The sequence below is a fragment of the Aquarana catesbeiana genome, linkage group LG04 (genome assembly GCF_042186555.1).
Source record: "Aquarana catesbeiana isolate 2022-GZ linkage group LG04, ASM4218655v1, whole genome shotgun sequence".
NCBI lineage: Eukaryota > Metazoa > Chordata > Amphibia > Anura > Ranidae > Aquarana > Aquarana catesbeiana.
Genome location: NC_133327.1, coordinates 597,808,359 through 597,833,733, shown reverse-complemented (window position 1 = coordinate 597,833,733; position 25,375 = coordinate 597,808,359). Strand labels below are relative to the sequence as shown.

The following is a 25,375-nucleotide window of genomic DNA, read 5'->3' as shown; positions in this document are numbered from 1 at the left end:
TCCCCCTCTCCCCCCTTGTCCCCTCTGTGTTCCCCTCCCCCCTCTATCTGTGCCCCCTCTCACCTCTTGTCTCCTCTATCTGTATCCTCCTCTCCCCCTTGTCTCCTCTATCTGTATCCCCCTCTCCCGTGTCCCCCTCTCCCTCCTGTCTCCCCCTCTCCCTTTAGTCTCCTCTATGTGTCCCCCTCTCCCCCCTTGTCTCCTCTATCTGTGTCCCCCTCGCCCCCCTTGTCTCCCTTATCTGTGTCCCCCTTGTCTCCTCTATCTGTATCCCCCCTCTGTGTCCCCCTCTCCCTCCTCTAGCTGTATCCCCCTCTCCCCCCTTGTCACCTCTATGTGTGTTTCCCTCTCCCCTCTGTGTCCCCCTCTCCCTTCTTGTCTCTTCTGTGTCCCCCTCTCCCCCCTTGTCTCCTCTATCTGTATCCCCCTCTCCCCCTTGTCTCCTCTGTGTCCCCTCTCCCCCCTTGTCTCCTCTGTGTCCCCCTCTCCCCCCTTGTCTCCTTTATATGTATCCCTCTCTCCCCCTTTCTCTCCTCTATCTGTATCCCCCTCTCCCCCCTTGTCTCCTCTATCTGTATCCCCCTCTCCCTCCCTGTATCTGTATCCCCATCTGTGTCCCCCTCTCCCTCCTCTATCTGTATCCCCCTCTCCCTTCTTGTCTTCTCTATGTGTGTCCACCACTCCCCCCTTGTCTACTCTATCTGTGTCCCCCTCTCCCCCCTTGTCTCCTCTGTGTTCCCCTCCCCCCTCTATCTGTGCCCCCCTCTCCCCTCTTGTCTCCTCTATCTGTATCCTCCTCTCCCCCTTGTCTCCTCTATCTGTATCCCCTTGTCTCCTCTGTGTCCCCCTCTCCCTCCTCTATCTGTCTCCCTCTCTCCCCTTAGTCTCCTCTATCTGTGTCCCCCTCGCCCCCCTTGTCTCCCTTATCTGTGTCCCCCTCGCCCCCCTTATCTGTGTTCCCCTTGTCTCCTCTATCTGTGCCCCCCTCTCCCCTCTATCTGTATCCCCCTCTCCCCCATTGTCTCCTCTATCTGTATCCCCCTCTCCCCTCTGTGTCCCCCTCTCCCTCCCCTGTCTCCCCCTCTCGTTTCCTCTATCTGTAATCCCCTCTCCCTCCTCTATCTGTATCCCCCTTGTCTCCTCTATCTATATCCCCCTCTCCCCCCTTGTCTCTATCTGTATCCCCCTTGCCTCCTCTATCTGTATCCCCCCTCTGTGTCCCCCTCTCCCTCCTCTATCTGTATCCCCCTCTCTCCCCTTGTCTCCTCTATGTGTGTCCCCCTCTCCCCTCTGTGTCCCCCTCGCCCCCCTTGTCTCCTCTGTGTCCCCCTCTCCCCCTTGCTTCCTCTGTGTCCCCCTCCCCCCTTGTCTCCTCTATCTGTTCCCCCCTTGTCTCCTCTGTGTCCCCCTCTCCCCCCTCTATCCTCTGTGTCTCCCTCTCCCCCCTTGTCTCCTCTGTGTCCCCCTCTCCACCCTTGTCTCCTCTGTGTCCCCCTCTCCCCTTGTCTCCTCTATCTGTGCCCCCCTCTCCCCCCTTGTCTCCTCTGTGTCCCCCTCTCCCCATTCTCTCCTCTATCTGTGTTCCCCTCTCCCCATTGTCTTCTCTATCTGTATCCCCCTTGTCTACTCTATCTGTATCCCCCCTCTGTGTCCCCCTCTTCCTCCTCTAGCTGTATCCCCCTCTCCCCCCTTGTCACCTCTATGTGTGTTCCCCTCTCCCCTTTGTGTCCCCCTCTCCCTTCTTGTCTCTTCTATCTGTGTCCCCCTCTCCCCCCTTGTCTCCTCTATCTGTATCCCCCTCTCCCCCTTGTCTCCTCTGTGTCCCCTCTCCCCCTTTGTCTCCTCTGTGTCCCCCTCTCCCTCCTTGTCTCCTTTATATGTATCCCTCTCTCCCCCTTTCTCTCCTCTATCTGTATCCCCCTCTCCCCCCTTGTCTCCTCTATCTGTATCCCCCTCTCCCCCCTTGTCACCTCTATCTGTATCCCCCTCTCCCTCCCTGTATCTGTATCCCCCTCTGTGTCCCCCTCTCCCTCCTCTATCTGTATCCCCCTCTCCCCCCTTGTCTCCTCTGTGTTCCCCTCCCCCCTCTTGTCTCCTCTATCTGTATCCTCCTCTCCCCCTTGTCTCCTCTATCTGTATCCCCCTCTCCCCTCTTTGTCCCCCTCTCCCTCCTCTATCTGTATCCTCCTCTCCCCCTTGTCTCCTCTATCTGTATCCCCCTCTCCCCTCTGTGTCCCCCTCTCCCTCCTCTGTCTCCCCCTCTCCCTTTAGTCTCCTCTATGTGTCCCCCTCTCCCCCCTTGTCTCCTCTATCTGTGTCCCCCTCATCTGTGTCCCCCTCGCCCCCTTGTCTCCCTTATCTGTGTCCCCCTTGTCTCCTCTATCTGTGCCCCCCTCTCCCCTCTATCTGTATCCCCCTCTCCCCCATTGTCTCCTCTATCTGTATCCCCCTCTCCCCCTTGTCTCCTCTGTGTCCCCTCTCCCCCCTTGTCTCCTTTATATGTATCCCTCTCTCCCCCTTTCTCTCCTCTATCTGTATCCCTCTCTCCCCCCTTGTCTCCTCTATCTGTATCCCCCTCTCCCCCCTTGTCTCCTCTATCTGTATCCCCCTCTCCCTCCCTGTATCTGTATCCCCCTCTGTGTCCCCCTCTCCCCCCTCTATATGTATCCCCCTCTCCCCCTTGTCCCCTCTATGTGTGTCCCCCTCTCCCCTCTGTGTCCCCCCCTCTCCCTCCCCTATCTGTATCCTCTGTGTCCCCCTTGTCTCCTGTGTCCCCCTCTCCCCCTTGTCTCCTCTATCTGTATCCCCCTCTCCCTCCCCTATCTGTATCCTCTGTGTCCCCCTCTCCCCCCTTGTCTCCTCTATCTGTACCCCCTTGTCTCCTCTGTGTCCCCCCTTGTCTCCTCTATCTGTACCCCCTTGTCTCCTCTGTGTCCCCCCTTGTCTCCTCTATCTGTGCCTCTATCTGTGTCCCCCTCTCCCCCCTTGTCTCCTCTATCTGTACCCCCTAGTCTCCTCTATCTGTGTCCCCCTCTCCCCTCTGTCCCCCCTCCTCTCTCTCTCTCTCTCTCCTCCTCTCCTCCAGAGCCCCGTGTCCTCGCAGCTGCTTGTTGCTGGGGAGTGTGACGTCATCGCTTCCGCCCCACTTCCTCTCTGTCTCTCTCCTCCTTGTCCCTGCGGCGGGTGAGCGGCGCTCTCTCTCTCCTCTCTCTCACACACATTACACAGGGAGCCCGCGGCAGGGGAGGCAGCATGGAGGAGGAATAGGAGATGGGGCTCGGACGGGGCCACCAGCAGCAGGAGAAGGCACACGGGCGGGGCGCAGTAGCCTGCCTGTAGCCCAGTCCCCGGGAAGAGAAGGAGGAGGGAGAAGGACCGGCGGGGGTCCCGATCGATGCAGCCGGGGGATACCTAGAAGTCCGAACCTTCCTCGGGAAAGATGAGCAGCTCGGAGCCCCCCGAGGCGGGAGAGAGCCGGTGATCGCTGCAAGATGAGCGAGGAAGCCCCCCCGGAGGAGTAAGTGTCCGATCCCCCCCCCGATCCGGGGCACAGGGGGGAGTGTGCGGGTCTGCAGACCGGGAATAGTGCAGTGTGAACGGGGGAGCCCGGGGGCCGCACCGGTGTGTGTATGGATGTGTATATATATGTATATATGTATGTGTGTATGGATGGATGTATATATGTATGGATGTGTATATATATATATATATATATATATATATGTGTATGGATGTGTGTATGGATGGATGGGCCCAGCACTGGGCTGTTTTGTTGGCAGAGGGTCAGCAATAAACCCCGGGGGGATTAATCATGTTGTGGGATCACCTGGCAACCTGTGGCATGGGATCTGGTGTTGTCATCGGGGATCTGGTGTTGTCATCGGGGATTATCCACTGTGATCAAAGATCCTGGGCTGCAATCAGGGATCTGGCGCTGTCATCGGGGATCTGGCGCTGTCATCGGGGATCTGGCGCTGTCATCGGGGATCTGGCGCTGTCATCGGGGATCTGGCGCTGTCATCGGAGATCTGGCGCTGTCATCGTAGATCTGGCGAGGTGATCGGGGATCCGGTGAGGTGATCGGGGATCTGGTGCTGTCATCGGGGATCAGGGATCTGGTGCTGTCCTCGGGGATCTGGTGCTGTCATCAGAGATTGACCTTACCTACTATGATCTAGTGCTGCCTTCAGAGATCTGGTGTTGTGATCTGGTGCTGCTATCAGAGATCTGGTGTTGTCATCAGGGGTCTAGTGCTGTGGTCTGGTGCCGGCGTCAGAGATCTGGTGGTGTGATCTGGTGCCGCTGTCAGAGATCTGGTTGCCATGAGGGATCTAGTGCTGTGATCTGGTGCCACCATCAGAGATCTGAAGTCATCAGGGATCTGGTGCAGGCAGTATGTTTAAATGCATTTGTGGGCAACTGCTGCAGAAATGTTCCTCTGCACAGCAGTGATTATGTTGGGGGGGATGGGGGGGATCACGATCTGATTATAGGGGAGACTTGGATCTAGACAGCCAGCCTCGGTTACAATATCTTTATTTGGAATGACATTTTAATGGGATGACGGGAGCATGCTGAAGATTGGCAACCACATGCATGATGGCTCTGCAACAACTGCAGCTGTGTAGTCAGTGTGGTTGTACATGTATTACCTATATGCTGATAAATGGGCACCTAAAGCCATCGCTGATCACAGTCTCTAAACTCATTCTGCAGTGATCTGTTGATGCAAACCGTAGCAGCGCCATACATGTTACAATTGGGACTATATAATCTTTGTGCAGTCAACTATAGATTTACCAGCGCTATGTCATAGGGGCAACTACCTAATCTAGCCAATCAATCTGCATGCAATCAAGGCTAGTAGAATGTGTGTGCTGTAGGGTGCTAGGACTTGGTCTTTCTCCTGCGGCCATTGATGGTGGCTGTATTGCACAAATGCAAGTTTCTTTAGCAACATGTTACAGATGAAATGTCTTTATTGTTCATTATTGCATTGCCTTCTGTCCATGACATAATCAACATGTTGACTGGTTCTCAGATTAGTAACAGTTTGCAGAATGGCTTCATTTATAAAGCAAACTCTAAATTGATATTTATGAATGAGTTTTATTATTGCTTAATGAGCTGATCGCTGTCATGTATTGTCAAGCTGTTGCTTCCTATGAGCGACGAGCGTGTAGACTTCTGTAAAACAGTTAACTGCTTTAACTGCTTTGCAAATTCCATTACACAGTAATGAAATACAGCGCCATGTCATTTATTATAATGTGGCTTACAGTTATCCATGTCTATTAAGATCAGCATTTGTTGACCTTTTTATCTCATGGTAAAATGTCGTACCTATTAATATGATTTGTTGACTTATCCCATTGTGCAATATAGCTCTTCTTTTTTTATTATTATTATTTTGCTGGGATGGATGATGATGTGATGAGCAGCTACTGTTTTTTTTTTGTTTTGTTATGTAACAACTGTACTATATTTTTATTAAAAAAAAATATATATATATTATATATTTATTCCAAAAAAGATTTTATATATATATATATATATATATATTTATATATATATATATATATATATATAAATATATATAAATATATATATATCTATATATATATATCTCTATATATCTATATAGATAGATAGATAGATATCTATATATATAGATATCTATCTCTATAGCCATATAGATAGAGATAGATATATAAATTATTATATGTTTTTTATTTTATTTTTTTCAAAAAGATGAAACAGTATCTGCTCAAACCTACAAAAGCAGCAAAGCAAAAAAAAAAAAAAAAAAAAAAACAACTTAAGGGAAAAGCCAACAAATTATGTTTGTATGTGTGTGTGTGTATATGTGTGTGTGTGTGTGTGTGTGTGTGTGTGTTGTATGTATATGTGTGTGTGTATATATATATATATATATATATATATATATATATATATATATATATATATATATATATATATATATATATATATATAATTTCTCATCTGAATGCCAGAACGTCACATTTTGAGCACTTCGCTACCTTCTCTGTAACCATATTCATTGTAAACAAAAGAAAAACATTATATATCTGATTAATATCTTTTACCCTTGATGTATTTGTTGCATGCTTGGGGAAGTTTAGTCTCATTGTTTCAAGCAGAAGTATGACATCCAGCGAGCGATAGCATCTTTACATTGCTGCCATTGTAATTTGTTTTCTCGCTGCCCATGCTGTCAGGAAACACTTTGCACTTTGTGTTTGGGTTACCTTTTGGTCGTCTATTCATTGCAGGAATTTTGGTTACCGTGTAATTATGAGCCTTTTCAGTAGGGTGGACTTGTTGAAGGCTGCCTGAAGGCAAATGATGTACAACCTGTTATTAGACAAGAGCTGTAATAAATTGTTTGGTTACTGTACTGAATCATTTGATTATCATTTATTACAATGATGATGGTTTTAAAATCTGCATCTTCAGAGGATGGCGGAATCACACATCTGGATTTGCTGATCTTATATCTGCCTCTCGTGTGTATTTGGGGTGTATTACGATCTTTGTGGTCTTTTGGCAAGATTGCCGTTTGCTTATCTATTGCATCCATTGAATTATGGTGGGAATATTAAAAATGTATTTTGCACAAAAATTTGGTCATAGTGTTACTGCGTGAGAATTATTGCAAGGCTGGACAAATCCTTGTTAGCTTAAAAAAAATAAATAAATAAAAGACCCCAAGGAAAAACCAGCATGGACCTGACTGGTGAGGCTTATTTTCTTATTTTCAGTGGATGAAATTGAATTGATAAACTTCTACCTTCTTTTTGAATTAAATAGATTTTTATAATTTGATTAAGGGCTAGTTCACACCAGGTGTGTTGGAATGTCCAGCACATTCCCCAATGAAGTCAGTTCACACCCCTGGCTCAGGTTGGTGTGAGCCGATAAAAAAAAGTGCCGCACGCAACACTTTTTTTTTTTTTTTTCAGTGCAGTATAGTGTGACGCAGTCCACCGCATCGCACCATGCTGCCAGCAGTAGAAACAAATGAAATGTCACTTGTAACATTTTATTAAAGTTTTAGCAAAAACACAATAAACAGTGCAGTGTGCTGGGATGAGCATTGTTGTGTGTTCAGCGCGGCTTGCTGGTGTGAACGAGCTTTTCGTTATGGGCTTGCTGTAAAATCACCAAACTTTTAGAAGATATCACAAGCTTCACTACTGCTTTCATGTATACCGTACTTCAAAAAGTTAATATTCTATACCTGATTTATATAATCCAAAAATATACAGGCCTACAGAAGGTGAGCTCTGGGAAGGCATGTGTTACTTGTTTATGCGTCTATTCATTTAAAATAGGGAGCATCTACGCAAATCGTTATCCACATAACTGTATGCGCTTGAACTAGGACACTCTTAGTAACAGACAGTAAGGAATTAAAGCAGAGCTCCAGGCAGCAATAAATATTAATATTACTATACAGGATTTATATAGCGCCAACAGTTTGCACAGCGCTGTACAACATGAGGGCAGACAGTACAGTTACAATACAATTTCAATACAGGAGGAATTCGAGGGCCCTGCTCTTTAGAGCTTACAATCTACACAAATGAATGCAGATCTGTAATCATTAAGGCACCGTTCAATTTATTTTTTAAATGCAGGCAGTGTAAGTTCCTGAATTTGACCTGGTATCAACCTCTTGCAGCCCCTGTACAACAGAGCTGGAGAGTGAGAGAAGAAGCAGCACAAGAAGCAAATCAGTTCATGTACGTGACAAGAAGCATGTTCAGATAAGGAAAATAACTCATCACTGTGCTGCTTTTCTTTTCACTGTCCAGTCATAGGCTGGGGTGATGCAGGACAACCTGGGATCAGAGAAAGTGGGTTGAATGATGTTGACCATCTGACTGAGGACATCTTGTGGCAGAAGAAAAGTACTGATGGGATAATCTCAGGGCTTTTTTCAGCCCAGGGTCCGGTGCGTTTCTATTTACTGATTAAGGTGCGATTCAGGTCCGATTTTAATTTATTTTTTTCTTCCCTGAATTTGTATCTGAACCGGACCCAAAAATGCACAGGACCCTTTTGGAAACCTCACCGCAGCCACCCTGGACATGTGTGAACTGGCTCCATTTAGAGCTGGCCACACTCACATGTTTATGCGAATCTGCACATATGTGAACCTAACCTGAAAGTGAATATTGTAGCATAATCTGGTTTTAATTTTTCCTAATGGTTTTACTTCTTTTTATCATATTTCTGGCCAGTGTTCTTCTTTAAGAAGTGTAGATAAACCTGTAAAGTTTTCTCTGTCCCCGAGTCCATTTTCAGTAAATCAACCACTGCTGTGTGCAAGAGGCCCGTGTCTGTCCCAAAATCCCAGAAGAGGTTTTGCAGTAACTGCTTATTTTTATTTTGCTAGTTATCCATAGAAACAGGAACTATTGGCTTCCAGTCACAAACCCTTATCAATATGTCCGGAAACTTGTGTGCAGTAAAGAGAATTTCTGATGCGCTCATTGCCCTTCAGTTATCACCAACAAGGTTCAACAGTCATCACCAGAGAAGCTTTAATCTGTCACATCATTGGCAACTGTCAGGCTGTGAAAGGCCATTCCAAGGTGTTGTAATACAAAGTAACCAATTGGCCTAAGAGTATTAGAACAGGCGATAGAATTCTTCTTGGTGACAGGAGTCTGGTGCTGAGAAAACTTTGCAGCTCCCCTCTAAATGAAGGGGGGGAGATGAGATCTGCACCCCTGACATCCCTACCTACATAACAACAGCCCAATGTCCCATCAGTGTATTCGCCATAGTTATTAGCTTGTTCACAATTATCAGATAGCCCTGTTCATCAGATCTACCATCTTTAACGTGTTTGGAATATCCTCCATTTATTAATAGTGTGGGGCATGTATGAAGCAAACGTGGCAAAATTAGATGCAGATTGGGTGGCTTTTCCATCTAGCAAAGTCTATGTGTGGGCAGAAAACTGAGGGCTGGTTCACACCACAAAAACGCGTTCCGGATGCATTTCTGCACGCGCATTTATGACACGTTCCGGTGCATTTTTAGATGCATTTCTGGATGCATTCCAGATGCTTTTTTTCCTGTTTTTTGTTTTATTTATTTTATCACTGTATTGGGGTCCAGCGCATTTGACCATATTTCAGTACAGTCAAGTGCAGGAAAAATGCAGCTTGTTCTAGGTTTTTTTTTTTTTGACAGCTCCAATTGCCGGACTTCTTTAACACTGGGGAGACCCACTGGCAGCTCAAAGAGCCGAGCCTGAAAGTATCGGTTTCGGGTATTGGTGCTTTTGCACGAGTACCGATACTTGTGCAAATACTCGGTATCGGTACCGATACTAGTATTGGTGCAACCCTATTTTTTTGTTGCAGAAAAAAAAAAAACGCACTGGACTGCATGCGGTGGGAACTGGCCCAGAAAGAGATTTGCACAGGTCTGAGACAATTTATCACTGGAGATGAAAGTGATGGTCACTGAAAACAAACACACAACTGAGATTTGCACTGCTTTGTAAAATGTCTGTCATTGCAGGGACACATAGGAAACAACCGATCCTATCTGCTCCATTCACACTGCAGACAAGCTGTGGTACATTGGCATGAAGGAAGTGTACATTTTGTACACTTCAAATAAAGTTTGTACACAAAAAAAGCAAGCTGAATTGTGCACCATGTCTGCTCCCTACCACAGCCGACAGCACAGACCTGCCAGAGCGGTGACTTGATTTGGCAGGTCCACGTTGTGGTGTGAATTCACCCTTATTCTGTTGCAGTGCTACTTTAAGGCTCATTCATACTGGTTTGATCCGAACGTGGATTGCTCTTTAGAGAGCATTTGACAGGCGGTGGGGTGTTGGTATATCACCTCCTCACTGCCTACTTTACCATCTTGAACCCCACACTAGTGTGGCTCCACTGCGTGCATTGAATGCAGTTGCTGGGTGCTTGCAGAGCGGTCCCAATCGCTTGAATGGGTCGCGCTCGATAGGCACAGTGCCCACTGAAAGCAACAGCGGGTATAATTGCTGCTCAAAGCATCATGGTGGTGTTGTGTGTTGCTGCCTCTCTAGCTAGTGAAAGCGGTTAAAGAGGTAGAAAACTCTGTACTACCACTTGTACCTACAGGTAAGGCTATAATAAAACTTTACTGTAAATATCTCCTAAACATGCGCGGTTTAGGAGATATTCAGAGTGCATGCAGCCGATGACATCACCGGCGCATGTGCTCTGAAGGTCCGGCATACAGTGCCGAACTTTCAGAGTCCATGCCGGAAACGGCGGCTCCTGTGCACATGCACAGGAGTGACGTCGTCGTGCCTACAGCCACTCATGTAGCCGGAGGCCACGAACCCGGAAGGAAGACCGGGGGGAAGATGTCAGCCGTCTCAATGGTGACATTGCGGCACTGGAGGGTTTCGTTCTCAGGTAAGTCTATCATAATGTGCTAGTAGTATGCAATGCATGCTAGCACATTATGACATTGCCTTTAAGGAGCAGTAAAGACTTAAACCATGAAGTTTTACTGCCCCTCAACTGCTAGTGTAAATGAGCCTTTAGAGCAGTTGAGTGAAAAATGTATGAATGAAGCTACATAATTATAATCAACTGGTCTCCTAGCTTCTGTGTAGCATTGCCTTGCTGTGTGTCAGAATTGATAAATCTCCCCCAGTTAATGTTACAATTGCTGGTTCTGCATTGTCATTTGACATTCACTTCTTAGGGGGGCTAGTTTATACTTGCAGTATAGTGGTGAAAATAAGTGGATGAGCTGTGATAAGTCCCCCCCCCCCCCCCCCCCCCCGGTTTAACGGATTGTACACATGCAATGGCTGCGATATTTTGCTTAATGGCCGCAGCAAATTTTTTGCAATCTTCAGGCAGTACCATAAGTGAATGGGGCCGCACTGCATGTGCGTGCACGGTGGTGTTGGATATCTTCATTTTATGTCTTCTCTCCACCTGCTATTGAGGGGGGGGGGGTTATATCTTTCCTGAATGTGTGGGCTGATTGCCTCATAGAAAATAAATCACGTGTTTGTCTTTTGGCCAATCTTGAGTAGCTGGAACTGTATATCAAGAATAAAAAAAAAAAAGATGCAGTACATCTGTGCGATATATGTGCATTTCCCCGTGCTTTAATCCATGTACTACAGAAAAATACCTGTTTATCTGCTTGAAATGCACTCAGCTCTTAAAGATCCCCCCTTAATACCACCTATGATATTTGCACCTGTTTTCACGCATGTGCAGTACAGTCTGCTAATGAAGCGTAAAGGATACTTTTTTGCAGCAGTTCATATGGTGCATGTGCCATTTCCTGGCCTATTGAAACTAATAGGGCACGCATGCTTTTGCACTGCTTGTAATGCGTATGGTCTGGCTCTTGGCCTATTAAAATTTTAGGGCATGTTTGTGGTTCACACTGATGTGGGTTTGAAATCGTGCGAGGTAAGCTGAACTCGCACGATTTCAAACTGGCAGTGAAGTCCGACTTCGGGGGCGATTTGACAGACCTGTGTGGGTTCATGCACAGATGTCTATTCAAATCACCCCCGAAGTCACCAGAAGTAGTACGGGAATTACTTTTGGGAATCTGTGCAGTGCCGCACCGATTCGGACGTTGCCATTGCCGGCAGTAGCAGTCGATTTGGCATGCGAAATCAAATGTCAAACCGCATGCCAAATCAGCCCAATAGGAACATGGGCTTAGCACTGTTCAAAAGACAATCATGCCTATAGGCTTCATAGAACCAAGAACCCTCGCATGTGCAGTGCAAAACAAAGTGCTCTAATAGTTTCAATACACCTAGAATTGGTGCATGCACAAGACCAGGCAAGATCTCTTATGAAGGCAGTGCTGATGTTGCCTTCCCAGGGGGCATCTGTGAGGTCCTGGCAATGTCCCAATTGTCTCTACAGACCAGAAAATGGTCAGACATAAAATGTAAGTAACATCATAATGTTTAATTTACCAAAGCACTGTAAGATGATTTGATGTCAGCATGCAGAGATGCATGCATGAGTAATTTTTGGTGAAGAGGAGGAAGTCCTATTTAAAGTGTATGTAATCCCTAATAGTGAACTGCTCCTGTTTGCTCCCTCTTGGAATGTTTAACTAGTAAGCCCCAGCAGCCTGTATTCTGTTTTCTACCTTGGGTTGCATTTGCAGATATGCTTGTGTGAAATGCTTTTCACATGAGCGTAGATATTTGGTGAACCTTGATGAGACCCTGTTGCCATACGATTCATTGCAACAACTTCCTTCCCATAGATTATTTGTGCATTAAATGTATTTTATGCATGTTATTTACTAGTAAAAGCCCCCCTCGTGTGATCATCCAAAAGCCTTAAGACTGCTGCTGAGTACCACCATTATATGGATGTGATGTCAGCAGACCAAGACCTGTCATTCAATTGACACTCTATATCAAGAGTCTCCAAACTCTCTAAGCAAAGGGCCAATTTACAGTCTGCCCCCCCCCCCCCCTAGCCTCAGTTCCTCATCATTGGTTTTAAAGGGAGGAATAGTGCCCCAATGTTGTCAATGAGAAGACTAGTGCCCCATTGATGGTGTTGGTAGGGGGAGTGGTGCTCCATCATTGGTGTCAATTGGTGGAATAATGTCCCAAGGGCCAGATAAAGGGAAGCAAAGGGCTACAATTTGAAGACTGCTGCTCTATATAATTTCCCTTTGCTCCTTCCTTGGCAGCTACATAAAAAGGTTATGTAAGGAGAATACACGGAGCTGTGCCAGCACATAGAGCAATTGCATTCCCAGAACCACCTATAGCCATAGGGGCTATGATTTTCAAGGAGATAGGGTGCTGTTCTAGGGAATTGACTAGTCAAATTTTCTAGTAGGGCCAAAAGCACATTGCAAGTGAATACAAAAAAATTATGGAATGGAAAAACATTGCAGGTAAGCATTTAAAGGGCTTGATTTTTCTGTGCTTTAAGTTTATGACAGGGTCTCTTTTTATTTTTTAAAATAAGCCTTAGGCTTCTATGGGGCTGTGTTTTGAGACCGGAGATCGGTGGGGTTTTTTGCACTTACTGAACAAATAAAACAAGTCACTTTCAGAGTACATGCACACAGCATGAAGATAAGGGCCACTAGTATTCATGATCTTGCTGGCAGAGAGATTTAGCAAAAAACTGCTTTGTATGCATTTTAGTAAAAATCACATGCATAAAGTGTAAATGGCCCTGTTGCTAGGATGCGGGTGGCTTCTCAAGGAAGCCAGCTAGCATTTTTCTGTTGCTATGACACGGGCTGTTTATCAAGGAAGTCATCTGGCATCCTCTGTTGCTAGGATGCAGACAGCTATTGCTCCCGAGCATCTTCTGTTACTAAGATGCAGGTGGCTTCTCAAGGAAGCTGCCTAACATCCTCTGTTGCTAGGGCACAGGTGGCTTTTGCTGCCTAGCATCCTCTGTTGCTAGGGTGCAGGTGGCTACTGCTGCCTAGCATCCTCTGTTGCTAGGGTGCAGGTGGCTATTGCTGCCTAGCATCCTCTGTTGCTAGGGTGCAGGTGGCTATTGCTGCCTAGCATCCTCTGTTGCTAGGGTGCAGGTGGCTATTGCTGCCTAGCATCCTCTGTTGTTAGGGTGCAGGTGGCTATTGCTGCCTAGCATCCTCTGTTGCTTGGGCGCAGGTGGCTATTGCTGCCTAGCATCCTCTGTTGCTTGGGCGCAGGTGGCATTTGCTGCCTAGCATCCTCTGTTGCTAGGACATTATTATTATACAGGATTTATATAGCGCCAACAGTTTGTGCAGCGCTTTACAACATGAGACGTACATGGCTATGGCCACCTAGTGTCCTCCATTGCTAGGATACAGGCAGCCTCTAAAGGAATCCATCTAGTGTCATTGAGTTGGTAGAATGCAGGTAGCCCTGTTTCTATTTTTTTTTTTTTTACAGATCTGACTGCAGCACAAGTCTTTATGCAGCTGTGTGCATGGGCCCATAGAAAACTATACACCTACATTCAGATCTTTTAACAAAAAAGCTTTAACTACTGATAAAAAAACCTCAGTATTTTTTGCGGCCATGTGCATGAGCCCTCGATTGTTATTTAAAGAGGACCTTCACTCAAAAGTGAAAGTGCCACGTAACTCCCTACCCTGGGAAACTGGTCACTTTTTATGACAGGTGCCGCTCCCACTTTCTTAAAGCCAGCCATACATGCCTGCTGAACTGGCTGAATTTTGATCAATGTGTGGGGCACTGGTTTGTACAGAATTTGATCGGTAGATTGGCGCCCTGTCAGACTGAAGTTCCTCTTTACCAGGTCAAAAGGAGGTTAATAAGAATAGTTGATTGTTAGGGTTTACATACACTTCAATTTGTAGAATTAGCCCTGTTGATTTCCGTAATAAATATATTTGAACTTTTATCCAAAGACCAAGTATTGTAAAAGTGCAATGTGTGCATTTTGTATCCAGAGTACAGTTATAGTCAGTTCACACCAGAATGCTGTGCGGGAAAGGCGGGTTCACCACATCGCATTAAAAACGCACTGTCTTTGCGATCTGGAAAAAATACCTTAACTTTTGGGTATTGTGCAATTATGTCACACAGCTCCGCCCCCAACGGTTTTTTTTCACACACCTCGTGACCATGTGGAGCATTTCAGGCTTTTTTAGTTAATAATTGTGGCAATGCCTGATTTACCGTATTTATTTTTTATTCGGCAGATTTACGTCTGGATTCACTATGCAGAAGTGTATGCTTTTGTTTTTTCCAAGCACAGATCGCAAATGCAGTGCACTTGCGGGCACCCAACCTCATGGTACTGCAATACCAAGGGATTTCAAAAGTAGTACACACTACTTTATATGCGATCTGGTGCTAAAAATGGCACTGCAAAGAAACGCACAGAAATGTGCACCGCGTTTCTGTATGATTCTGGGGTGAACCGGACCTTTTTTCTAGATGTTCGGAGTATACAGAGCATATTTGATATCGTTGATTGGTGTTTACATGAAATAGATGCAGTGCCTGCTATGGAGAATCTGCCTTATACTAATGCTATGTACCAATGTTACATAAAGCCTCTGATACCATTTCAGCATCTTCTTGCTAACCTGGAAGGCCTTGAATGAACATCTGGAAGTTAGTGGTCGTTCTAACTTCTCTGCGTTTTCAGCCCTTTATATGGAAATGAAGTATGCTAAACTGTATAGGAAGTGGAAACTCAAGTCCTTTTTTTTTTTTTCTCCCCCTTTTAACTGGCTGTAAGGCGCCCATATTAGAAAGGTGAATGTAATAAAATCGAAATGATAGAGCAGTATATGGTCTATATGAGGGTATGGACGTCTTGGAGCGGTAGTCGACAGCATACAGGGTGTTCCTTTGACATATTCTGGACATAGTATGAAAATGTCAGTTGAAAAAGAACTGTAAACAAATATGTATGGATGTCTACTTGTTTGGCATGATCTAACTGGTGAAAGACGATGATGTGTTATGTGCAGACACATAACTGTGGGCACTAGCATTGAACTGGTGTTTTTTTGTTTTCTCTGGCAGAAACAGAGGGTGCAAGATGTCAGAGAGAGGGTCCGCGGCCTTTGGGTCTTTTTCCTCTAACCAACCAGGGGGTCTCTCTTCGGGAGAGCTCTCCATTGAGTACTTGGAGGACCAGCCTCCAACGGGTCGTTAAGGAGTGGGGTCCACCTGGTTTCAACCTAGGTAGACCATAGAGTGGCTTGCCCCTGTCAGGGGCCTTGCACCCTGGAGGAGGTTACGGGATTGAAGTCCTTCCTCTTCGGAGGTTAGACCCTTTCTGTACCCTCCTGCAATTTTTTGTGTGTTCATGGTTCACTCTTTTTGTTCACAGGGTTTCGACAAGCATCCCACTGCGGAGCCCCCCCCCCCAAATAAAAGCATTATGTTCAGGCTAGGCTAGGGCAATGCCATAGAGAGAGACTTTCCATCCATACTCCTATAAAAAGTTGTCAGGTGTATGAGTGAGATGGAGCAATTCATATGGATGGGAATTGCAGCTTGGCCACCCACTGATAGATACAATAGTCATTTAGTGTAGGACAGTGGGGCAAGAAGCTGACACTTTGTCAAGTGACTGTGTGTATAGAGCTACTTGGCACTATACATTATTCAGCCTGGAGTGCTTGGCACACCTTAGAGACACAGGCACAGTGGCTTCTGGCTTCATCCTAGTTTTATCCAGGTGGTAAAAATCCCTCATGTTGACTGAGGTCTCATCCCGTAGTCATCTTCTACAACTAAACTTGTGCACTGCTGGGAAATTGCATGTATTGGATAATGGGGTCCTTATGTGCATGTGCACCTTTTGGGCCTCTTTCACACGGGGGTGTCTAGTCCCTGTGCATCCAGTCCTAGTGTTTTAGTGCACCACCCAACGCACTGCCTGCAGCCTCTCAAAGTCTATGGCAGGCAGATGGGATGGGCCTGAACCCTCTACGGGGTGATACTTGCACTTAGCGCCTTATGCATTCGGTGGCGTGTGCCTGGATGCAAATGGACATGCATCGCTTTTCAGAGGACAGTTGACAGGCAGTGAGGAGGCATTATGTCACAATGAACGTGGTTGCAGGTTGACTCCATTCACTTAAATGGGTTGCATTCAGCAGGCTATACCGCTTGCTGAATGTGAAAAGGGGCTAATTTTTTTCTGCACATGTGTATACCCCTGTACAGCTGCCTTTTGAAGGGGGGGCAGTAAAAACGCAGGTAACTGCCCGTTTTTTACTTTCCACCACAATCGCAAGTGTTAATAAGCACTTAGGCCTCGTTTACACTTGCATTGCTCTCTGAACCTATTTTAACTCCCTAAATGCTGGACTAATATGCTGCAGCCATGTTGTTCGTGCTTGTGAGGAGGCTGGAGTACAGCCCTATTCAATGGGTTGCAACAGGGGATATCATTTCTGCTGCAGCTGTAAAGCAAAGCATTGCAGCATGTGTACATCCCAGGCCGCTGCAGCTAAAATGGTAGTAAAAAAGTGGTTTTACAGCCCCCCCCCCCAACCGCTAATGTAAACGAGCCCTAAGAGAGAGATTCACACCTTTGTATTGGTGACAATAGTAATTATGATAGGGAAGTGAAAGGAAAGCCAAAGTCTTTGTGTCCACAGCCGAATGAGAGGTAAGGGGAAATCTTCCAATGGGGAGACCTGAGAGGGGAATTCTGCTCACTTCCTGTTGCATCTCTGGGACAGGAAGAGAAGAGACTGTCTCCCAGTGGGACACAGAAAGCAAAATATAATCTGGCATGGGTTTAATCCTTCCCTATTCTGTCCAAATCCACAAAAAATAAGTTTGGGATGTACAATTTAAGGCCCCATTTACATCTTCACGTTCCGAGACGCCATGCAGAAATGAGTGTAAAACATACATTGCACTTGCAGTGCAATCGACTGTTGACGGCACCCCCAAATGCAGCTAGGAAACGCGCGTTTTGTTGTGCGATTAAAAAAAAAAAAAAAAAAAAACCTAAAGGCTTGGGGGAGCTGCTTCTGTTAAGTGTAGGGCAGCCCATTGAAGCCCTGTGCTGTTGTGTGAAAAACTTGCCAAAAAAACGCACAGACACATGGCGCAATGCACAGGTGTGAATAGGGACTGATGCACAGAGACGCATGAGGCGGAACGGTGTAAATTGTGGGTGTTTATCTGCACCCAGGAGATGGTGCCGCAGCGTACAGCCGCCTGTAGTAATAAATGGCTGTCTGCTAGCTATATCCTTGTGTACGCAGTGCTTGCATGGGACTAAGTCCCCGGAATGTTTATAATGTACGCAAGCATGGCGTATACCTGGACGCAGCCATTCGCTGCTGTATATTGCAGCTTTCCCAGGGTGCAGAAATGCGACCGCAATTTACGCCGTACGCCCTCCTGCGTCCGTGTTTATGAGGCCTACACATCTTTTATTCAGGGTGCTTATGTATGAATTTTCTCCTGTGACACCATTGTTTGTGTATTGAACATTTTGTTCTAAACTGTGTATGCTGTAGAGACGGTGAGGAATGGCAGCCAAGCTTCGAGCCCTTCCTTCACTGTTCTGGTAAAAATACAAATGTTACCACAGAAATGTCTACATTTGTCCAGAAATGTGGGAGGAAGGGGTTAATAGGGGCGGGCAGAGCTGGCTCTCCTCAGCACAGGGAAGTGGCCGTGTGTGTTTACACTCCCCCCTCCTCCGCCATCTTTTCTCGGCTCATCGGCCTTCATTTGCATTCTGCAGCACTCATTCATAAAAAGCCGAGCCGTGTCTATGAGAGAGAGAGAAGGTGCACAGGCGCTCCCCCTCCCCGGCCTGCCATTGTCCCGGGGAGCCCGTGCACAGTGTGCGGCTGGATGTGTCTGGGTGGGGTCGGATGTTGTGTGTCCTGGGAGGAGGAGGGGGAGAGGACATGGTGCAGGCTGTGTCTGGGGAGCGCCGCTCTGTCTCCTCACTAGTTGTGAATAGGACGGGGGCCGGTCATGTGACCGCAGCCATTCATAAATCCGGCCGCCTCTTCCCAGGCTGTGCCAGTGACCGTGACAGACCGCCGGGGAGAGCCGAGCTAGAGCTGCCCGGCCTCATTGTATGCCGGGGCCTGGCGTCGTCTGCTTTTATTTCATGTATATGGAATATTGCAGCAAAGGCTGCAGTGTACTTTCTAGGCCCCATTCACACCAAGCATCGCTTGAGAGGGCGTTTTTGCTCCCTGGGCAGTCTGTTGACTCGAATGGGCCGCTCTACGTGTGTTGGAGAGACGCCAGAACCTTTCAGGTTACCTTCCCACCTGCACGTCAAATGCATTAAAAAAAAAAAAAAGAAGCTGGAAATGGGCATTCCTGCTACTCCTAGTTGGGCCTTTAAGGCTCCAGTCACACTTGTTCGACTTATCAGGCAAATTTGACATGACCGGTTGTTCCCCATCTTTAACAACGATAACCATTCATATATGCGACTTAAAAGTAGTCCATGCACTACTTTGGTCTGACTTTCGTGCAACTTAAGGGCCATAGACTTTAATGTTATCCTGAAAAGGTGCATGAAAGTTGTACGGGAATTTTATCCACTTGCTGACTGCCCCATAGCAGTTTTACTGCTACAGGGCGAACACGCTGCACAGGAGATATATATATATATATATATATATATATATATATATATATATATATATATATATATATATATATATAATTATATGATCCTGCACTTTCTGGTAACAGGCATGAGTGCACGCCGCCGGCGCTCCCGCTGTGATTCTACATCGCGGGAGCTGATCAGCTGTTCTCATGGACCCCGATGTCCGCCAGCACCCACTGATTGTTCTGTACACAGGCAGAACAGCGATCTGCCTATGTAAACAAGGCAGATCACCGTTCTGTTAGCAAAGACCCCCATACAACCCGCAGACATTTGCCGGTTCAAAAAAAGTCAGACATTCGTGTGTATGTCTGTCGCTCAGACAAACAGCTGGATTCCGTTGGACGAGAATGCCGAATCCCGATTAGCGCTCACAGCCAATGGCAGAGAGCACCGATCGGAGTGTCCTGGCAGGGAGGCCGTCCCCCAGCTCAGTAATTTAGTAATCACTGCACTAACTTCGCACAGTGAGTACAGCGGCTCTGACCGGGGACACTGATCTGTGCCTTCCTCTTGTAAAAAGCACACCTCACACAATGGTAAAACACTGGCTAGGCACACGGTTAACCCTTTGATCGCTCCTGATGTTAACCTCTTCCCAGCCAGTGTCATTAGTACAGCGACAGTGCATATTTTTATTGCACTGATCACTGTAATAATGTCCCTGGTCCCCAAAAAAGTGTCAGTTTCCAATGTGTCCGCTGCAATATCACAGCCCTGCTATAAGTCGCTGATCGCCACCATTACTAGTAGAAAAAAAAATCCATAAAAATATCCCATAGTTTGTAGACACTATCACTTTTGCGCAAACCAATCAATATACACTTATTGGGATTTTTTTTTTTTTTTAACCAAAAACATGTAGCAGAAAACCAATTGACCTAAATTGATGAAGAAATTCATTTTTTTTTTAATTCTTATATTGGATGTTTTTTAACAGACAGTAAAAAATAATTTTTTATTTTTTTTTGTTTTTAAATTGTCATCAGAGGTGATCAAATACCACCAAAAGAAAGCTCTATTTGTGGGGAAAAAAAGGACATAAATTTGTTTGTGTACAGTGTCGCATGACTGCGCAATTGTCAGTTAAAGTAACACCGTTGCCCCTTATCACTGGTCAAAGCCAAAGTCTTATCCAAGAGTTGCAGTCCAAAGACAGCGCAACATTGGAGTCATACAAATGTGAATGGCGCCTAGGACTGAACGCACATGGGAGCGGCATTTCCGCAGGGCACCACAAAGGTGCATGGTGCTTGTGCTGCGTTGGGGGCAATTCAAAAAAAAGAATTCCACATGCAATATGATGGGCCACTCAACTTATTTTTTCAGAAATATTGCACGAGATAATAAGACAATCAATCCATCAAAGTAAAATTATCTAATGTGTGGTAAATACCCGCTGAAACAAATGAGAAGAATCATTCAAGTCAACACACATTGGTTATTTATCACCTGGCATAGGCGGTCGGTATTTTAGTTATGTACAAAATAACAATGAAGGGAACTCTGCAGTTGCCAGTAAGGTAAAAGTATACAATGTATCAGTTTGGAAACGTTCTGCCCTGAGCTCAGGAATGGAAATAAATTGTAACAGCAGAAGGAGATTGTTCTGTGAATGAAAGCATGCTAGAATGTTTTCAGTTTAAAAATATTTGTGTGCATTTATTTACAGAACTGCGTGTCTTCCTCTGGTGCAGTGCTAGCATATATAATAAAAAAAAATGTGAAAATGACACCAAAAATCACACTAAATTTAGGTGATAAATATCACATAACAAAAATATTTATTACATTTGATAAATAATGCATTTTTTTTTTTTGTGTGTGTGAATGTACTGCTTTTGAGATAAATACCACAAGTTATTTTAAGGCCCGGTTCACACTGGTGCGACATTCGCTCCGACTTTGAAAGCACATGTCACATCACAAGTTGCATCCCATTAAATCCAAAGGGACTGTTTTAATAGGAGTGATTCAAGTCTCTCTGACTGAGAAAAAAGGTTCCCGCACTACTTTTGCCACAACTTGCACTGACTTCTGTTAAAGAAGTCGTGTGCAAGTTAACGCTGACTTCATGCTGGGATGTCGGCTTCAAAGTCGCAGCAGTGTGAACCGAGCCTACCTCGAAAATGTATGTAGTATTTATCATATTAAATTTAGCTGTGCCAAGAGTACCCGCCCTGCGCATTACCAGCGGCTAACTGAAAGCTCCTGATCACTGCTTGCGATCATGTGACAGCCAATCACCACACCCCACACAACAATACAGGTGTTTGCTAGTCGCGTTGGAGGTGCCATTAACAATTAATGGCACCACAGGTGCATCACACTGTTTTTACGTATTACAGAAACGCTCACAGCAATGTATGTTTCTGCACATGTTCCCAAAACACGCAGGTGTGAATAGGTCTTGGGGCCCCGGTTACACAAGAAGTAGGGGAAACTTGTGTTCCCACCTACTTTTTTTGCACTACACAAATAGGACAACCCATTCACTTAAATGGGCTTCCCTACACATGACAAACGTGACAAATAAGCTCCCACATCTTTTCAGGCGGTGAGCTTTGTGCGTTTTTTACCACCTGCTTTGGCACATTGGTCATAGGACGAGCACTACATTTTGTGCTTTCTCGTGCATTTGGCAGGCCATTGAAATTGATGGTCTATCAAAACTGGAACGCTTGCACATTCCATTGTGCACCAAGTCTTAAACCTTTTGGTATGTTTTTGCAGAAAACTGGAGCACTGAGAGGACACCTGCACAAGAACATAAAAATGGGCTTTTTTTTTCCCTAGAAAACCGCCGGTCTCCACAAGAGCACACAGGTAGCAATTTTACTCTGTGTGCGCCATTCACACTGGTACGCAGGAGGCAGATGTGGAACATTGGGGTGCAGAGATCTGCATCTGTATTTTGTCATAGCGCAGCTTTCTGTCACACCTTGTTTTTTTATGCACTGCGGCTACTTTGTAATATTTCAGAAAAGTTAACCACTTGACCTCCGTAAGGGTCCTTTCACATCAGCGGACTGCGCTTTGCTCAGCGGGGGATCGCTCTGCTGATCCCCGCTGAGCAGGTGGATGACAGGTCCATCTCTGCTCACTCTGCAGAGTGGAGACGGACAGAGTCCCTCCCCGATCTTATGCGATCCTCCAGATGGATGGAAAATGGGGTCATCATCCATCTGGATTTGGCGGACAGGGTCAGATCAGATAGCGGCGGATGTCAGCGGACATGTCACCGCTCACATCCGCCACTCCATAGGGGTGAATGGAGGGTCCGATCAGGTCTGCCTGAAGAACTGACAGGTGGACCTGATGGGACCGCCCATGTCAAAGAGCCATAATGTTTTACCCCTGTCATGATCAAGACATTTTTTGCTATTCAGCACTGTGCTACTTTAACTTGCAATTGCGCGGTCATGCAACACTATACCATAATGAAATTTATATAATTTTTCACTCAAATAGAGCTTTCTTTTGGTGGTATTTGATCACCACTTGGTTTTTTTATTTTTTGCGCTATAAATGAAAAAAAGAAAAGTTTGAAAAAAATTTAAATAATAAAATAATAATAATAAACTTTTTTTGTTTCTGAAATAAAATGTATCCAATAAATTAAACTTTCTTCATAAATTTAGGCCAAAATGTATTCTACTAAAAAAAAAATCCCGATAAGTGTATATTATAAAATTAATCTGTCCTGACAGAGCCCATCTCATTTCTTGAGATCCTTAAAATGGCAGGATAGTACAAACACCCCCAAATGACCACTTTTTGGAAAGTAGACAGTCAGGTTTTTAGTAAAGCCTGGTACAGATGGTAAGTTCAGCCCAACGGGTATTTTTACATTCTGGCTGGTAAAAGTAAGTAAAAAAAAAAAAAAATTGTAAAAAAGAAAAAAGGTCATTATTTAAATATTTTTTTTTATTTTGCACTCTTTCATCAGAGTAGTTCAGTGTCACTATAATAACACTGTACTAGTCTGGGGGGTTGATCAGGGATTCTTTTCTTTTTTTTTTCTTAACATTCATAATAGTTGTGTACACAATGTGATTCAGCAGCTGGGTAACAGGAACCGTAATCCGCTGTGCCCACCAGGGGTGTGTACGTGCTCATATTTGTACGGTGCTGAGCCTGCCGCCCACCTTCCCAGTAAAAGTACTGTGGGCGGTGTTAAGGTGGTAAAAAAAAAAAAAAAATAATAAAAGTAAACATTGCCTTGCATTGTAAAAACTTAAACAAAAATAATACTCCAATGAATTAAAACCATAAATATAGTATAGTCAGTCATGTTGGGCCTGTAACATGTAATATTGTTGCTGGGTCACTTTTTTTTTTTTTTTTTTCCTGTTCTTCAAAAAGACATGTCCATAAAATATATTTACAGATCTAAGAGTGTCCTAAAAAAATATTTATGGAAGATTTCTTAAACCGACTTTTGCTTTTGTTCCGCTCTGTTAAAGCAGGGTCCAGCGTCCTTTAACCTTTGCCATTAAACGCTATTTTACCCAAATAAGTATAAACATATGTTTTGAATTCCACATGTGGCTTACTTTGTCTTCATCTGCTTGCAGCTTTCATACTTCCTGCCTGGAAGGTCTGCCCGAAAAAGTCTGCAATTTCAATTTGAAATCTAGAGGAAAAATCTAACCGTACAAATCAAATTAAGTTTTATATTCTTAATATAGCGATAAAAAAAAAAAACCCAACAAACAGATGCAACTTCTATTCTATATCCACAAGGGAGAAACCAGAGCTGCTTTCAGCCAGTAAAATAATTGTATTCTATGTGACTCGGCCGACTTGCATTAGCGTGTTGCAAATTATTGCTTAGCTTTTGCTATTTATAGTCGGTAATATCCTTCTGTAATACTGACAGCAGCCCACTGCCCTCGCACAACTATTTTTACTGATAGTTTGGATCTTTCGTAATTATGGGTTTACAACATACAGTAACCTCAATTTCACATAGTTTTACACAATTTATTTTCTCAAATTCAGTTCTTTCCACAATTATTTTCACTTTTTGAAACGTCTCACTTTTTTTTAGCACTTTTTCATCATGCAAGGAATCTGAATCTGTTTTGGTATATTGCTCAGTAAGAGCTTGTGTAATTATATAACAACTTTTCTGAAAACTACATTGGCTGCATATCACATCCTTGAGGGAAAAAAATATCTTGAATCTTTTTATCATTTGCAAGAACTATTTTTCTGAGCTGTAGACAAAGAAAGCACTGTTTAAAAATGCGTATGCGGACTATGAAACCAATTTGCAGGCTGCTCCTATCAATTAAGCAGTCTGCCGATGCAGAAAATTAGGACGTTTTCCTTGCTGACTTGTTTTTGAAGGCACATGCTCTGGGATCGTTAACCTTAAAGAGGAACTTCACCACGCTATACAAAACGAAGTCAGCAGCTACGTTTACTGTAGTTGCTGACTTTTAAGAATACACATACTTGCCAAGCTCTTGAAGGCCAGCTCTGCCTGGGGGGGAGACTGTCCTGAAGGCTCCTTGGGGGGGGAGACTGTCCTGAAGGCTCCTTGGGGGGGGGAGACTGTCCTGAAGGCTCCTTGGGGGGGGAGACTGTCCTGAAGGCTCCTTAGGGGGGGAGACTGTCCTGAAGGCTCCTTGGGGGGGAGACTGTCCTGAAGGCTCCTTGGGGGGGAGACTGTCCTGAAGGCTCCTTGGGGGGGAGACTGTCCTGAAGGCTCCTTGGGGGGGAGACTGTCCTGAAGGCTCCTTGGGGGGGAGACTGTCCTGAAGGCTCCTTGGGGGGGAGACTGTCCTGAAGGCTCCTTGGGGGGGGAGACTGTCCTGAAGGCTCCTTGGGGGGGGAGACTGTCCTGAAGGCTCCTTGGGGGGGAGACTGTCCTGAAGGCTCCTTGGGGGGGAGACTGTCCTGAAGGCTCCTTGGGGGGGAGACTGTCCTGAAGGCTCCTTGGGGGGGAGACTGTCCTGAAGGCTCCTTGGGGGGGAGACTGTCCTGAATGCTCCTTGGGGGGGAGACTGTCCTGAAGGCTCCTTGGGGGAAGACTGTCCTGAAGGCGAGACTGTCCTGAAGTCTCCTGGGGGGGAGACTGTCCTGAAGTCTCCAGGGGGGAGAGACTGTCTTGAAGTCTCCTGCTGGGGGGGAGACGGTCTTGAAGTCTCCTGCTGGGGGGGAGACTGTCTTGAAGTCTCCTGCTGGGGGGGAGACTGTCTTGAAGTCTCCTGCTG

At 45.5% G+C, this 25,375-nt stretch overlaps 1 protein-coding gene across 1 annotated transcript in view; it reads left to right on the top strand.

Annotated features, from left to right (window-relative positions):
* Positions 1-3,121: 3,121 nt before the first annotated feature.
* SPRED2 (sprouty related EVH1 domain containing 2) overlaps positions 3,122-25,375 on the top strand; it is a 161,427-nt gene continuing 139,173 nt past the window's right edge. The window contains exon 1 of the mRNA XM_073628210.1: positions 3,122-3,517. Coding sequence (XP_073484311.1) covers positions 3,492-3,517 — 26 coding nt within the window. The 5' untranslated portion in view covers positions 3,122-3,491. The remainder of the gene's footprint in view (positions 3,518-25,375) is intronic.